At 40.3% G+C, this 17,889-nt stretch overlaps 1 protein-coding gene and 1 long non-coding RNA gene across 12 annotated transcripts; both read left to right on the top strand.

The window, feature by feature from the left end:
- The first annotated feature begins 306 nt into the window (after positions 1 to 306).
- On the top strand, positions 307 to 5,206 carry LOC111215034. Of its 11 annotated transcripts, XR_007320867.1 has the most exons (8): positions 309 to 3,405; positions 3,559 to 3,627; positions 3,714 to 3,777; positions 3,869 to 3,910; positions 4,032 to 4,181; positions 4,243 to 4,343; positions 4,427 to 4,671; positions 4,808 to 5,206. It is a non-coding gene; the product is annotated as an uncharacterized LOC111215034 (long non-coding RNA). The 11 variants fall into 11 exon arrangements; XR_007320868.1 differs by having other exon boundaries at positions 307 to 3,386; positions 4,243 to 4,671; XR_007320870.1 differs by lacking the exon at positions 4,243 to 4,343 and having other exon boundaries at positions 307 to 3,405.
- Positions 5,207 to 5,687: 481 nt separating this feature from the next.
- On the top strand, positions 5,688 to 6,284 carry LOC125583232. Its single transcript, XM_048749867.1, has one exon. The coding sequence runs from the start codon at positions 5,688 to 5,690 to the stop codon at positions 6,282 to 6,284; it is 597 nt and encodes a 198-aa protein (XP_048605824.1).
- Positions 6,285 to 17,889: the final 11,605 nt, after the last annotated feature.

Here is a 17,889-nt window from a genome sequence, read left to right as displayed (position 1 = left end):
TAATTTCATAATCATGATAATCAAAATTTACTATTGGTCATGTATGTGAACATGTGTGCATATATATAAGTGTACATGTGTACATGTTTAGATGTGTACATGAGTATATTATTAAAGGCATGTATAAGTAGAATACAACGTTGAGATACATTTTTTTGTTTTTGATTTACCTGGATACATTCGGCATAATTGTTTATAAGTTTTAGTGTACATGTGTACATTAAAGTTGATGGTGTACATGTGTACAACATATATGGTAGTGTATATGTATACAAATACTTGGAAATTAGGTAGATTCCATTCAAAAATGTAGTGGCAGTAAACTATGAAATTTCTTAATTATCATTATATAAAGCATTACAAAATTGATTTTTAAGTTGATCGTGAAGAGGAATATAATTTAAGAGAGAGTTACATATTTAGACACATTTGTCTTTTTTCTTACTCAATTAAACATTTTATGTATGTAAGACACAATTGCTGATTTTGATGCAATATTGAGACCATAATACCCTTCTGCTAAAGAAACAAGATTGATTGCGGTAATGAAAGCATAAAGGGAGCTTATTAGATGTTTTATTAGTTTAGTTGACATTAATTGGTTTTGTATTTCCCCAACATATTTTATTGGTCATTATTACAAATTATAATGTATAAAATTTTATATTTATGCGTAAAACAAATTATGATTTTTTCTCTTGTACATTTTGATATCCATAATGTATATATTTCTTGTAAAATTTATAATATATATATATGGATGGTGCAGTCGTGGATGGGAGATATGTGAACTTGTGGACGAGATTTCGTGGACGAATTCTCGTGGACAAGGTTTTCAATCTTACAAGAGGTTTCGTAGACGGGATTTCGTGGACAAAGTCTTGTAGATGGTTTTAGTGGGTTAAGTTCATCATTTTCATAAAAAGATGATCAAGCTTTTCTTTCATATATAGTAAATTATCATCAAAAGAACAATAACTAATTTCAAATGGACCAAAAAATTGTAACTAAAGTTCTTTTAACAAAGTTCCATGGATGAGATTGTACGAACGAAGTTTGTGAATGAAGTTTTATCAACCTCTGTATACACTACCACCTATGTATCCATTAACACCATAACCTCCACTCATGTATCCACAACCACCTCCACTGTACCACCACAACCTCCACCTTTCGAATAACCACATCCACCACCATTGTATCCACGAGTCTCTTATATCTACCCTCACGTTTTCCATCTTCGTAACCACCTTCTCCTCCATAACCACCACAGCCTCCACTGGATCTATCTTCTTCATCATCAAAGAGATTGCTGGACATGGAAATTGCTGGATATGAAAAGCATGGGCGACATGTGAATTAAATGTTGCATTAGAGACATCGGCTTCACTGTCTGCTTAAGAAGAAAATAAAAAAAAATATTTTTTCTTATTTTCTTGTATATCAATTAAAAATAAGCATAAAAGAGAGAGAAAAAAGAAATATGTATATGAAATTCTCATAGTTCAATTAAAAGTAAACCTTGGATGTATTCGTAGTAAAGATCTGAAATTTTCCAACCTGAGATTTCAGAATAGATTTTTCTTAGCTCCCAATCTCAGGTTTCCAAGAATTTTAGATTAAAAAAAAAATAGAAAAAGATAAAGACGCGATAACAAAAATTAGTGATTTAAAATTATAAAGAAAAAGTCTACAAATTTAGCGAAGAAGAAGATTCAGAAGGATGTGTAAGATGAGAGATGAAGATGACGACAAATTGAGGCAAGATTAAGTTTATGGAATTAGAAAATATGAAACCAAAAGGTAAAAGTTAAATAGAATAATTTTAGATAATATTGAAGATAATTTTGACACATGTTACAATACTTTCTCTCTAGTTAAAGGGCAATTCAGACAAATGAACATAAGAAAGTGTTATTTTGACCCAAAGTGTCTTTATATGTAATTGATAACTCATAATGTGTCTTAAAAAGTAAATTTTTCATAATAATTTAATAACAAAAAAACTTAGTTGATATATAATTTAATACCAGTATTATAATAGTTTATAGTATTTTAATTAAGTTCATTTATGTCATTTGAAGATGAATTTAGAGATTTTAGTGCATATATGTCTTCATTTGCACAATCTAAAAGTCTGAGAAAATATTGAAGAAAAATCTGCACATTTTTAAACTTAGTGACCAAATTATAAAAGAAAAATATTTAAGGACTACAGATGCAATATTAAAAACTTGGCCATTGTTGATGAGCTTCAATTTAGAGCATAACAAAAGAGAACGATATACTGAACTTAGATGTGGTTCGCCGACGATCACGGAAGAGAAGCATAAATCGGTGAGACTGCCAAGATCGTGGCGGGTCTAAAATGAAATCAAGTCGATGTAATTGAGGGTTTGACGGACGCGGATGAGCTGCGGTGTAGACGAAGTCGACAGAGACGCCGTAGGGGATGAAGGCACGATGGCGAGGATGACCACGAATGGAGTGACGAGGCATCTGAGCGCAAGGAGAATGCCGTAACACTTTAAAGTTTGATGGAATGTGAAATCACGGAGGAGTTGTCGTGCTTTCGCGGTGAATAAGGAAGACACAGACATCGCGACAATAGTGATGTTGTGGTGGACGAGAGACTCGCAAACGACGACCAACCATGGATTTATGTTGCTTCAAGTTTGAGATTCACAATATATTTGAGTTTACCGTGTTTTCTGCAACTATGGCGAGGTGAATAATAATAATTTACTATTTAGTTAGATTTTAGTTAGATTTCAATTGTTAGGTGAGTTGGGAGATGTGAAAGGTGTATTGAGAGAAGTAAAAACGTGTGAGGAGCATAAACTGATTTATAATCAAACAAGTAATAAAAGAGGAATATGAGTTTCAGGGAGGACGTTTACGTCAATCGTTCAATAGGGAGGTTACGTTTTTGTCACGTCACACACGGATCAAAGTATTATTGGGCTTTTCTTTTTTTTTACGAGCCCAAATGTTAATCTGAATGGCCCTTTGCTCTCCCTCTTCTTCATTTCCGGTTGACGATGTGAAAATATATAACTCTTCGGCTCTTAAGCACTCCGACCACCGCATGTGTAACGTCATCCGCTTTCCCCTTACATCTCCTTTAATCTTAACCTTTACGTCGAACCCACTACTATTCCGTTTTCAATCTTTTAGGAACATAATCTTTTCTAATTTTCATTTGATCTGAACCAGAGAGGATCAGCAGAAGGACGGATCGGAAAGAAGTTGAACATGAACGTGAGGCTCAATCATCAAGTTAACAAGTTATTAAACTTCAGATCAAGGTCGATGATAAGACATGTCAATTGTCGATGAGAAGACAGGTCAAATCGTTGGATGCTTTCTCAGTTTAAACGGCTATGGTGACTATTTTATGATTCAGTTATAATTTCAGAAACTTTGTGTTTCCCCCAAAAAAAAAGAAACTTTTTGAAATATTTTTCCTATTCAATGATATGTCCTTTATGTTTGTGATCTTCAATCATGACCGATGATTTTAACGGCTTCCCCCCTGATATTGATGATCCTCTTTAGAAAGCTCACAAAACCTGATCTTCCACAATCCAATCGACAAACCAAATCAGAATATCAAAAGATCTACATGTATTGCTTCTTTCTTTCTGGAATATCTTAGTCCTAAGGATTTTTGGTCAGTTTGGTATTGATTCTGTGTTTCTCGCCTTTGTCAGTCTTCAGAAGACACAGAGATAGGCTTCACTAACTCACACTATAGTCCTAAATGTAGACCTTTAGGTGATTTTAACCAATTAATTAATTGGAATGTTTCATTGACAAGAATCGGGAGAAATAACTTACCACCATAAAAGTGAATCTGTCTTTGCAGATTTTAGTGGGGGGGGTGGTTTAACAAAAACAGTGCTTAATGGTAAGAAATGTGAATAGTAGTAAATGTTCATACATATGCTTTTGATACTCACTGACTTAATATAAGAAACTTTATTACATTTACAAGACTCTAAATGTATACTTCAACAACCTTATCGCAGTCAACCTAGCTTCGGAGCTGACAAGAAGGCGGATAATAACTAGCAGTGGCTGTCGACTAAAGGTGCATCACTCGGTTGATACAATGCGAGTTGCAAGAAAAGTTTCACGTTAAATGTGCAAAACTGATGCCAAAATGCAGATGGGACCATGTAAGTGTTGCATAGATTATATATATGATAGTTCCTTTTTAACACCTTTTCTTATCAATAGATGAACTTTGTAATGCTATGCCCTTCAAATGCATCCTCTAAGTTCCCCTGTGGAGAGACTAATCCAAAAGAAATAAAATGCAAGCGTATTCCCAGTAAAGGGTATTGTCATTTTCATGTGTTGATAGGAATTATAAGGTGATTCTTATTTTTGAAAATAGATTGCTTACAATCACTTTCTCTAGGCCACAACACTCTCAGCCTAATCAAGTATCCAAAAAGACTGACATCATTTAGCTCCAGAGCAAGCCTGTTCATGGATTACCCAAGAAATATGTTCTATGTTGTTCATGACTTGCAAATGAAGAGAAATATGGTTGTTTTTACTCTTTTGTTTGCGATTTTGATCAAATCACAAACTTTCCAAAGTGTCTCTATATCTTTTCTTGCAGGGATCAATGCATGTCTGAAAAACATAGCCTTGAACAAGGTTAGATTCGTTTATCTCTCTGTATATATGTTCCAACAGACTTGAGAATATGAACATCGTAACAGTTTAATTTACCAATACATAGAAACCAAAACTTTATAATGGACTGAAGTTTTACATTATTGGATATTTCAAGCTTGCTTACAAAGGATATCTTCAAGATATAGTAGCAGGAGGAACAATGGAGGCGATCCATTTCTAATGATGACTTGAACGGTTATAGTGTGTAGTTTTGAGCCAAGCAAGAAGAAAACTCTGACACAAAGACGAATTGATGTTGAAGTCTTGGAGAGCAGGAGCAAGAACTGCAAACAGTTCATGGGTCTTGGATTCTATTGCAGATTGCCAAATTCTAGACTTGATATAATAAATTTGTGAGATTACATCTTTGGGTATTTTGTTTTAGTAATTTCATTTGTTTCCTTGCCGTTAATGCTTGCAGATCTTAGATTTGTAGATGAAACTGAGAGTGTTGACTCATATAGTTTTGCATCATAACTCAGCAAAAAAGTTATATATATATAATTTACGATTATGATGCAGTACTCACTTAGCGAATGAATGCAATAAGATGTAATACTCATTTTTATTTAAATACATAGACTGCAAGTAAGTGTTATTATCTAAAGATCAACAGATCGGGACAATGGGAGCGGCTAGGGTTTTAGGCGACAAAAGAGGCGACTTCCACACCTAGATCTCCAGACCATCGACGACTTCTCCTGGCGACTTCTACTCAAAAGGTTTGTATACAGGGCTACCGAGCAAGGAAACTCCTCGCAATCTTGGCTTGGAGAGGTGTTTTGACGAGATCCAAAAGGGTTTCTGACGTAACGTACCGACCAAGTTTCACTCCCCTCCTGTGGATCTCCTTTTCATAACCTTCTAGTGTTTGCTAAGAGTTTCGATATTGTTTTACTGTACACGCCCGTGCTGTTTGAGATCTATTCTAGAGGCTCGTCTAGCATCCTGCTAAGTTCACATCGCTCATCCATACCGTATCTCCACCTTCTCCAATGGGTGACCAAAGAGATCTGAGTCTATCATTAGGAAAGCGCAGGCGGGGTTCAAGCTCTTCCCAAGCAAAACGTCGCATTGACGTTGAGGAAGATGAAATCATCAGACTCCCTGCGTGTGACCTAGAGGCTGCTGCAGAACGTTTCAAACTGACCCTTATTGGTCGTGTGTTCCAGGTGAAGAGTAGGAGCATCGATGCTATGATCAACCTTCTCCCGAAGCCAAGAATCTGGAATGTGGAGGGCAAAGTCCGCGGAAACAATCTTGGTGATGGCCGTTTCCAATTTGATTTCGATAAGGAGGAAGACTTACTGAAAGTACTGAATAAGAGACCTTGTCATTTCAACCAATGGAGCTTTGCTCTAGAAAGATGGGAACCTTGCACCCGTGAGGATTTTCCTAACTCGATTCCGTTTTGGATAAGTGTTAAGGGTGTGCCTGTCCACTTCTGGAATGACGGGACTTTCTCTGAGATTGCAAAAGCACTGGGAAAAAAACTCGAGGTGATTCAAAGCGAGCAAAGATCCAAGTCTCCATCAACGTGGACAATCCACTGCAATTTGAGAGGAGAGTGGGATTCCCGAATGGTGACATAGGTCGAGTCACATTTGTGTACGATGGTCTTCATAGACACTGCTTCAACTGTAAGCATATTTCTCACGATGAGAATTCTTGTCCTCTTCTGACTGAACAAGAAAGAGAGATTAGACGTAAACAAAGGCTGGAAAACAATATTAACGGGGAAACGAGCCTCAACTCCATACAACCAGCAATGAGAACGCCTGAAAAGAGCCTTAAACGTCCTCGTTCACCCTTGAAGGATAGTAGAGTTCGGTCCTCGTCGCCTCAGGCCGCATGGCGAGAGGACAGGAGAGATGATAAGAGACAAAAAAAAAATCTGGCTCATGACCAAAAGGAGTACTCGAAATCTTATTATGGGAAATCAAAGAATGCTGATGAGGTAAATTATCCCCGATCATCGGGTAGGAATCTCACTCGACACCCAGAGGTCCGACACACTGATGTGTGGAATAGAATTGAGAGACCCCCCCGAGCCCATGCTCAGGGCCCATGGTCGAAGAGCCACGACACCACTAGGGGCCGGTATAGAGATCGCACGGGGGAGACCGTGCAAGCTCCTAAGGCACAGTCTCATCTTGTGTGGAGGCCCCGCCCCCACCTACGAGCAAATGCTTATGATAGAGAACCCCGGAGTGCAAACTCAAACGTAAGAACTGTAAAGAACATGTTTTTGGTAGGTACAAGAAGTTGTATCAAGAACATGTTTGTTGATTAATTCAACAACACATTTCTTTTGTGTTTTTGGTAGGTGCAACAAGAAGTTTCACCAACTCCTCATAATCTCCTATAAATAACCACACAAGGAGAAGAAGAAATCCATCCCAAAACAAAGAGAAAACAAGAGAAGAAGATAGTGAGCAAGAGAGAAAAAAAAAAAAAAAAAAACTTTCTTGTGAGAAAATTTTTCTCTATAAGAAATTAAGTGTAATTTCTTGAGTGTATTTGGGGTCGGGTGTGAGTTGAGAGCTTGTAAAAATTTCCCGGGTTGATAATAAAAGATCTGTAGCAGGTCCAGAGACGTAGGCAAGATTGGCCGAACTCCGTTAACAATTGTGTGTGTGTTTTCCCGCTCCTATAAATTCGGTTTTCCGCAAAAATTTGACCGCATATTTCCTAACAACTGGTATCAGAGCTTGAGTTACGGTGATCAGTCAAAAAATTTTTTTGCGGAGTTACTATTCACATGAACAGTACTTCGTGAATAGTAAATTTTGTCGGTAACATCGGTTTGTCGAAGTAGGTGTTCTAATACACGGTGGTTCCAGAAACGATGGGAGGCGAAGACGGTTCAGCGCACAGTATCAGGAAATTTGACGGTACAGATTATGCATTTTGGAGAATGCAAATTGAAGATTATCTGTACGGAAAGAAGCTTCATCAACCGCTGAGCAAGAAGCCTGAGAAGATGGATCAGGATGAGTGGGAGCTCCTTGACAGACAAGTTCTGGGTGTTATAAGGTTAACACTGTCGAAAAACGTTGCTCACAACGTTGCGAAGGAGAAGACCACAGAAGGGCTCATGAAAGTTCTCTCTGATATGTATGAGAAACCTTCGGCAAACAATAAGGTGTTTCTCATAAAGAAACCTAGATAGAAATAACCGGAGTAATGGCAGATCGAAGTCAAGGAATGGACGGGGAGGCATCAACGAGCTGAGGAAGTTCGAAGGATAGACTCTGGGGAGGCATCAACGAGCTCTGCTTTCAACGTGGAAAACAGAGGGAGAAACCTAGATAGAAATAACCGAAGTAATGGCAGATCGAAGTCAAGGAATGGACGGGGTCAGTCCAAATTCCGACAGCCTGCAGAGTGCTGGAATTGTGGAAAGACAGGTCACATTAAGAAGAATTGCCGAGCACCACCGAAGAAGGAAGACAACACTAGAGGCGGAGCCAATGTAGTGACACGTGAAATCGCTGATGCATTGGTAGTGTCTATTGATTCCCCGAGGAAAATTGAAGCTCATGATGCAGCTACAAGTACCACCAAAGCGTCAATATCCTATGTTGATAGCCCAGTCGATTCATGGGTTCTTGACTCAGGAGCGTCATTCCACACCACACCGCACCATAACATTATGGAGAATTATGTTGCGGGAAATTACGGAAAGGTATATCTTGCTGATGGATTACCTTTGGACATAGTTGGTATTGGAGATATCAACCTGAAGATGTCAGACGGACGTGTGTGGAAGATTACGAAGGTCAGACATGTGCCAAAGTTGATGCGAAATCTGATCTCAGTAGGTCAACTTGATGATACGGGGCACGATGTTAATTTTGGTGGTGGAGCCTGGAGAGTCAAGAAAGGTTCCATGGTGGTGGCTAGAGGTCATAAAAGAGGCACTCTTTATATGACGACGAGTTATCAAGACACTGTTGCTGTTGTCGAGAATGCCAAACAGACCAAGTTGTGGCATTGTAGGTTGGGACACATGAGTGAGAAAGGGATGAAACTCATGGTGGAAACTGGCGCTCTTCCGGATCTGAAGACGGTGGATCATCAGATGTGTGAAAGCTGCATCCTTGGGAAGCAGAAACGAGTTAGTTTCTCTAAAGGAGGAAGAGAGCCAAAATCTGAGAAGTTAGAGCTGGTGCACACTGACGTGTGGGGACCCGCTCCTGTTGTATCGCTGGGAGGTTCATACTACTATGTGACCTTTATCGACGACTCCACAAGAAAGGTGTGGGTTTACTTCATGAAGAACAAGAATGAAGTGTTTTCGGTTTTCAAAATATGGAAAGCCATGGTTGAGATTGAGACGAATCTCAAGTTGAAGTGTTTAAGGTCTGATAATGGTGGAGAGTACATCAGCGACGAGTTCAAGAGATATTGCGCTGATAATGGGATCAAGATGGAAAAGACTATTCCTGGAACGCCTCAACAGAATGGAATAGCTGAAAGGATGAACCGAACCTTGAATGAGCGTGCAAGGAGCATGAGATTGCACTGTGGATTGCCAAAGACGTTTTGGACAGATGCAATCAATACCGCAGCCTTCTTAATAAACAGAGGACCATCTGTACCGTTGGGATTTAAGATCCCTGAAGAAGTTTGGAGCGGAAAGAAAGTAAATCTTTCTTATCTAAAGGTGTTCGGATGCTTAGCTTATGTTCATATTGATGATGCTGCAAGAAGTAAACTTGACTCGAAGTCTAAGAAGTGTTACTTCATCGGTTATGGTAACGCGGAGTTTGGTTACCGGTTTTGGGATGATGAAAATCGGAAGATCATCCGCAGCAAGAATGTTGTGTTCAACGAAGAAGCGTTGTACAAGGATAAGCTAAGAGAAGGCTCGGAGAAGAAAGAGCCTGGAGCTGTTGACTTAGAAGATATCCTGACACCAGAGTTGCCACAGGATACCGCAACAGCAGAAGAAGAAATCTCTCAAGACGAGAGTGGTGAGGCTGAAGAAAGTGATGATTCTGAAGTGGTCCCATATACACCAGTCACGGAGTTACGACGGTCAAGCAGAATCATCAGAAAGCCAGTAAGATTCTCTCCATCGCTCAACTACATTCTGCTCACAGACAGAGGCGAGCCTGAATGTTATGAGGAAGCTATGCAAGTTGATGAGTCGATCAAGTGGGAGCTTGCAATGAACGACGAGATGGACTCGTTGTTATCCAATCACACGTGGGAGTTAGCAGATTTGCCTAAGGAGAAAAAGGCATTGCATAACAAGTGGGTCTACCGAATAAAAGAAGAACCTGATGGGAGTAAGCGCTATAAAGCGAGGCTTGTTGTGAAGGGATTCCAACAAAAAGAAGGCGTTGACTACACCGAAATCTTCTCTCCTGTAGTCAAGATGGTGACCATTAGAACGGTTCTTGGGCTGGTAGCACAAGAAGATCTGCATCTTCAACAGATGGATGTGAAGACGGCATTTCTTCACGGTGATTTGGATGAGGAAATTTATATGAAGCAACCCGAAGGCTTTGAGATCAAAGGGAAGGAAAGCCTTGTTTGCAAGCTGAAAAGGAGTTTGTACGGCTTAAAACAAGCTCCAAGACAGTGGTATAAACGGTTGACAACTTTATTAAAGGCGTTGGTTTCTTGAGGTGTGAAGCTGACCACTGTTGTTACTTCAAGACGCTTGAAGAGTCCTACTTGATATTGCTCCTATATGTCGATGACATGCTGATAGTAGGAGCAGACTTGCACGAGATCAATAGCTTGAAGACGAAACTCTCAGAAGAGTTTGCGATGAAAGACCTTGGAGAAGCAAGACAGATTCTAGGGATGAGAATCAGTAGGAGCAAGGAAGGTCTTAAGCTATCACAAGAGGAGTATGTGAAGAAAGTCCTCAAGAGGTTTAACATGGATGACGCGAAGCCAGTTAGTACTCCCCTGGCAAGTCACTTTCGGTTATCCAGAGAACAGTCTCCAAAGACGGAAGACGAGATGGCATGTATGGATAAAGTTCCATATGCTTCTGCTATAGGAAGCCTGATGTACGCGATGATATGTACAAGGCCAGACATTGCACATGCAGTGGGAGTCGTTAGCAGATTTATGAGCAATCCAGGGAAGGAACATTGGGAAGCCGTTAAGTGGATTTTCAGATATCTAAAAGGAAATCCAAGTTTATCGCTATGTTTCACGAAGTCTAAGACGGGATTGCAGGGATATGTTGATGCTGACAATGGAGGTGACATTGACAGCACGAAGAGCACAACCGGGTATGTCTACACCTATGGCGGTACTGCAATTTGTTGGGTTTCAAAGTTGCAGAAAATTGTATCTCTATCAAGCTGTGAAGCTGAGTATGTTGCTGTAACAGAGGCAACAAAAGAGATGATATGGCTACAGTCTTTTCTAGAAGAGCTAGGCCATGACCAAGGGAAAGGTGTGTTGTACTGTGACAGTAAAAGTGCCATCGATTTGGAAAAGAATCCGGTTTACCATGCTCGGACGAATCACATACATCGTCGGTATCATTTCATCAGATCAGCGTTGGAAGATGAAATGTTGGTGCTTGAGAAGATCACAGGAAGCAAGAATCCGGCAGACATGTTGACGAAGGTCGTGCCGTATGACAAGCTGAGGTTGTGTGCAACCTCAGTAGGCTTGTTGGAGTAACAAGCTGGGAAGACCTGCTACATTAATCAAGGTGTGAAGACAGATTAAAACCAGTCTTCAAGTGGGAGATTGTAAAGAACATGTTTTTGGTAGGTACAACAAGAAGTTGTATCAAGAACATGTTTGTTGATTAATTCAACAACACATTTCTTTTGTGTTTTTGGTAGGTGCAACAAGAAGTTTCACCAACTCCTCATAATCTCCTATAAATAACCACACAAGGAGAAGAAGAAATTCATCCCAAAACAAAGAGAAAACAAGAGAAGAAGAGAGTGAGCAAGAGGGAAAAAAAAATCTTTCTTGTGAGAAAATCTTTCTCTATAAGAAATTAAGTGTAATTTCTTGAGTGTATTTGGGGTCGGGTGTGAGTTGAGAGCTTGTAAAAATTTCCCGGGTTGATAATAAAAGATCTGTAGCAGGTCCGGAGACGTAGGCAAGATTGGCCGAACTCCGTTAACAATTGTGTGTGTGTTTTCCCGCTCCCATAAATTCGGTTTTCCGCAAAAATTTGACCGCATATTTCCTAACAAGAACCAGTAGAACAAACTCTGAATCCCTTTTGAACTCGCAAAGGACGATATCAGACATTAGGGATGGACTGGAGCCAGGTTAAATCCCAAGGTCAAATCACAGATCTGATCCCACCCATGATGCTGAGATGGAACGTCGGAGACTACTTAAAGGGAAAGCTATTGCCTCTGAGACGCCGACGTCCAAAGAGAAATATCTGCTCGCCATGATAGCGGCTACCAGCCTAGCTCCGCTCTCAATCCGAGACATCTCTGATCCCATACTGCCGCCTGCACCAAGGTATTCTAATCATGAGCTCCTTCTGCTAAGGAAGTTAAGGGTATCGAAAATAGGGATATGGACTTGGATAAGATACCTGATGCAGATTTAGATGCAATGGTAATGACAGAGCTTGATTATTAAAATTTAAAGAAGTCTGTTAAGGAGTTTGAAAATCTGGAAATGGATGAAGAAGTGATTAACAGTGATGATCTGCTTGGAGACGCTCCTGGTCTTGATGCAGTCCAGATTGACGCCCTGACACAACTCTCCCCTACACATGCTATGGAGATGGAGGAACAAGAATGCGAGAAGAACAACACGGCAAGGGAGATGGAAACTGCAAGTGGAACTATCTCGCCAAATGCGAAGAACCAGGAAGACAAGGACAAGCCAGCCATCTCTGTCTATAGCCGCAAGGCATCTGGAGCTCTGAAAAAGAGGTATCCTTAGAGTCCCGATACCAAAGGTACCAGAGCATAAAAGAAACTCAATGCCATACACGGACGATCCTCGCCAAAAACAAAGTCTGGAACTACAATAAGTAAGAACTCAGCTCTAGGCTCTCAAAAACTCTCTCGTACTGAGGTGTACCCTTCTGCTTTAAGCAAGAAATATTCTTCTCTTTTCGGTTCGATGGTGTCCCAGAAACCACCCAGTAAGAGAATATGAGTGCAATCGCATGGAATTGTCAGGGGGCTTGCGCGTACCTGACTAAGCAGCACCTTCGCGAGCTGCACCGTTGTTTTACTCCTTCATTTCTTTTTCTTTCTGAAACAAAAAACAAATTTTCCCTTTTGCAAGACTTTCAATTTGAATTTGGTTATAATAAATTGTTCACCGTGGAGCCAGAGGGCAGAAGCGGTGGACTAGCATTTTTTTTATTTGGATTCTTTTGATGTAGAGATAGTTTATTCCAACAATCATATGATAGATGTTGGGGCGACCGTAGAAGGACATAAGGTTTTCATTACCTTCATTTACGGAGATCCGATGGTAGAATGCCATGAAAATGTATGGGAAAGGCTTTCCAGGATGAGCTTATCGAGAAATGGTGCCTGGCTGATCTTAGGAGATTTTAATGAGATAACAGGCAACCATGAAAAAAGGGTGGTAGGAAAAGACCGGAAAGCTCTTTTCTCCCCTTCAAAGCTATGCTAGCCAACTGCGGTATAATTGATTTCCCATCCAAAGGTAACTCGTTCTCTTGGGTAGGAAACAAGTGCTCTTGCAAAGTTCAATGCAAGTTGGATAGACCAGTTGGAAACGAAGATTGGCACCACCTATTTTCCCACACCAGTGTGGAGTATCTACGGCTTTGGGGCTCAAACCATAGGCCCATTATCACTCGGTTTCTCTCCCGTAGAGGTAAAGGTCGACGGGGCTTCAAATTTGATAAGAGATGGATCGACTGGCGGTTTCAGAGAGGCGATACTGCAGGGATGGAATGATCCAGGCTCTCTGCGTCCTCCTGATCTCTTTGAGAATATTGCGAGATGCCGTAAGGCAATATCACAGTGGAAAAAGCTGACCCGACGAACTCTATTGCAAAAATTGAAGAGATCAAAGATCAATTAGAGAAAGCCCAGGTGGATGACATGATCTCAAATGATGAAAATCTACAGCTGAAATGGAACTTGTGCTCGGCATTTCGGGATGAAGAGTTGTATTGGAAACAAAAAAGTAGGGCGAACTGGTTGAGGGCGGGAGATAGAAATACAAAGTTCTTCCATGCTACGACAAAACAAAGACGGGCTAGGAACACACTAACCAAGCTCAAGAACCCACTTGGCGGATGGGCTGAGTATGAAGAAGATATCGAGCAGGTGGCCGGTGCGTATTTCCAGGTCCTATTTACCAGCTCCAACCCGGGTAACTTTGAGGATGCCCTTCGGTACGTTTCTGAGATAGTTTCTCTGGATAGCAATGACTCTCTTACTCGTGCTCCATCAGATGATGAGATAAAAAAAAATGCACTCTTTGATATAAACCCGGATAAAGCCCCTGGCCCCGATGGCATGACGAGCCTGCTTTTTCAAAAATTCTGGGGAATTACTGCAGGTGAAATCTTCTGCTCGGTGAAAGATTTTTTCTCAGCTGATATACTCGATGCAAGGCTCAACCAATCAGCTTATGTAATGTAAGCTATAAAATCATCTCGAAAATTATGAGCAAGCGCCTGAAACGTTTTCTCCCGACTTTGATTTCGGAGACGCAATCAGCCTTCGTGGCTAAGAGATTGATCACAGATAACATACTAGTGGCTCAGGAAGTCTTCCATGCCTTGAGGACTAACCCGAGCTGCAAGGCCAAATTTGTTGCTATCAAAACCGATATGAGTAAAGCATATATAATCGAGTGGAATGGTCCTTTTTGGAAGCTCTGATGCGTAAACTAGGCTTCTGTGATAGATGGATATCGTGGATACACATTTGTATATCGTCTGTATCATACAATGTGCTTATCAATGGAGAACCAAAAGGAAATATCACACCCTCTAGGGGTATTCGTCAAGGAGACCCGCTCTCTCCGTTCCTCTTTATTATCCTTACTGAGGCGCTCATCTCCTAGATTAATGGGGCGGAAAGAGAAGGACGAATTACATGACTGAAAATTGCGAGGGATAGCCCACCGATATCTCACCTCCTCTTTGCCGATGACAGTCTATTCTTTTGCAAAGCAGACGCAAACCAATGCAGAGAACTTATGCGTATAATCGAAGATTATGGCAAAGCGTCGGGTCAGCAGCTAAATGTTGCTAAATCTTCAGTCTTTTTTTGAAGTAAAATCTCTGCAGAGCTTAAGGCCGAAATCAAAGGAGCACTAGGTATTTCGCGGGAGGGAGGTATGGGGATGTACCTCAGACTGCCTGAAAAAAGTTGTGGCTCCAAGCAACAGGCCTTCGCATTCATCCGGAGCGACTAATAAAGCGTTTAAACTCCTGGTCCGCCAAACTTCTGTCTAAAGGTGGCAAGGAAGTTCTCATCAAGTCAGTTGCACAGGCTCTCCCATCTTATGTGATGTCATGCTCCCTCTTACCGCATGATATTATTAAAAAACTGACCAGCGCAATTGCAAGATTCTGGTGGAGTACCAAAAAAATAACAGTGGAATGCATTGGATTGCGTGGAAGAAAATCTGTATACCCATGGAGAAGGGTGGCTTGGGATTTAGAGACCTTAAAAATTTCAATCTTGCTCTGCTTGCAAAGCAGCTATGGAGGTTAATCCAATATCCCTCCTCCCTCTTGGCGAGAGTCTTGAAAGGTAGATATTTTCTCAACACTAATCCGATAACTGTCGAGAAAGCGAGCTCGCCATCGTATGTATGGCGTAGCATGATGGCGGCCAGACCCTTACTAAAATCAGGACTGAGGAAATCAATCGGCTCGGGGTACAATACTCGGGTATGGGATGAACCTTGGATCCCTGGAGTTCCAGCCAGACCCCCCTTGTGGAGTAAGACCGATACAGAACCCGAATCTGCTGGTCCACGAACTGATTGACCGCGATACTAAGACATGGAAGAGTGATTCGTTGAGAGCTTTGTTTGACCCTGAAGATATTCCGCTGATTCGCAGCATCAAAATCAGTAGGTTTTTAAGGTGAATAGCTACTGTTGGAGCCATACCAAGTCGGGAGCTTACTCTGTTAAAACTGGATACGTTGAAGCATGTCGCCTTGAAGAGGAACTGGAGCCGCAGATCGTCTCTGAACCCAGCACCACCGGACTGCTAAGGAAAGTCTGGTCGGTGAAAACAGTGAGAAAGATCAAATATTTTATGTGGCAAGCTATATCGAATTGTGTTCCTGTGCGCAGCCGCCTCATAGAACGCCATTGCAGCTCGGACAGGACGTGCCCAAGGTGTGGGTATGAGGACGAGACGACAAAACACATGCTGTTTGAATGTCCGTCAGCAAGACAAACCTGGGCTCTCGCAATGCTGCCCACCACCACTCCGGGAGTATTCCCGAGCTCATCTCTGCTCAGTAATTTTTACATCCTGTTGAATAAATGGCAGAACCAGGATAGCTCAGCGGAGGACCTGACGCGCTACCCATGGATCCTCTGGTTTATATGGAAGGTGCAAAACGACATTGTGTTCGAACTGAAAGATATATCACCTACGGAGATCTTGCAATCTGCGACATCAGAGGCAGCTAGCTGGAGGCTTGCGAATGTTATCTCAACGGTGATGGATGAAAATGAAGGCCACCAGCCCCTAGCACATCACTCTATCCCACAGCGGCCGTGTTGCAGGTTTGATGCTTCTTGGAAGGATAACAATTTACGTTATGGAGGAGGTTTTGTGATCGAGAACGAGGATGGGAATACAATTTTTGGTTCATTTGCTAGTAATCGAGTTTTGTCCCCTCTACACGCTGAGTTTAACGCTCTGCTGTGGGCAATGAGATCCTCACTTGTTCTCGGTTACATTTCGATGGCTTTCGTATCAGATTGTCTTCAACTGGTTAAGCTTATCGAAGGAGAAGAAGAATGGCCTGGTCTTATGGCCGAGTTTGATGATTTTATCGAGCTCCGTTCTAAATTTATTTGTTGCTCTATATCTTTTGTTCCTCGTTCTCAGAATTTCCGAGCTTATCGCCTTGCGAAAGGTGCCTGGTCTCGCGGTCTTTGTTTTTCCCAATGTAAAATCTGAGGTCCCAACTTGGATAGTGCTTGACACTGCTTGGTTGGAATCATCGTAATAAAGCTATGGAGTTTTTGATGCCAAAAAAAAAAAAAAAATCTAAAGTAAGTTTCCGGAGAAATTTTTCATATTAAATAAGTTCAAACTAATATGTACATTATTTCTTTTTACACTATCACTTAAAATATTTTTGAATTAAAAGAAAAAAATTTCACTTTGATTATATGTTTATTTTTCCTTAACACTTTAATTATATGTTTGTTTTCAAATAATAGATATCTCTGTCTCTATATACAATCAAAAGAGTTACTTGAAATTTGCTTTTGTAAAAAAATTAACAATGTTGACGACACAATACAAATCCAAATGATCAAAAAAAATGTTATCGATATAAACCCCCAAATGTGTAAAAAAAATTATTCAGACTCCCAAACTATTAAATTCTTTATTAAAAAGTTTACAACTTTCAAAGCCTCCAAAATTTCGGGATAAGTTTTTGAAGGACATTAACACTTATCCAATAACAACTCTCCCCTTTAAACAAACGAAAACGATATGAATTGAAATACCTAAAATATTTTTTTGTTAGATCAAGATAAGTGTTAAATTATAACAAAAAATATTATAAAATTAACAAATGTTCCACACGAAATGCAGAAAAATGAATTATCAAAATAGATAATATATACAAATGTACGATTTCAATATTAAAAATTTGAACACGTATAATTGTAATTTTTGGTATTACAATTTAAAGATTACTTACAATTTAAATAAACTATACATTTTAAAATATTTAATAAAAAATATGATACATTATGTACTTTTTTTAGTTACTATCCCGCCCGTAGGACGGACCAAATCTTAGTGTTATTAAAAAGTGAAAATTGTCTTGTGTGTAATACTTTCTTATCGAAAAGCGTTTGGACGGTGAATAGTTGTTTTTTTAGCGCTGGATAATTATGCTATTACAACTATGAGAAATATTACAGACGATTCTACAGCCGTTAATTCTAACTGTCGTATGAGGATGCACGCATGACTGCATCATCTGAGCTGCCCTATAGGATCCATGATTGACGATACTCCTTGCGCCA

Source organism: Brassica napus, chromosome C3 (genome assembly GCF_020379485.1).
Source record: "Brassica napus cultivar Da-Ae chromosome C3, Da-Ae, whole genome shotgun sequence".
Taxonomy (NCBI): domain Eukaryota; kingdom Viridiplantae; phylum Streptophyta; class Magnoliopsida; order Brassicales; family Brassicaceae; genus Brassica; species Brassica napus.
This window is presented reverse-complemented; position numbering and strand designations above follow the sequence as displayed.

What these genes read in the sequence shown, in the direction of transcription:
- LOC125583232 (XM_048749867.1), top strand. Translation starts at nt 5,688, where the DNA reads ATGGGTGACCAAAGAGATCTGAGTCTATCATTAGGAAAGCGCAGGCGG.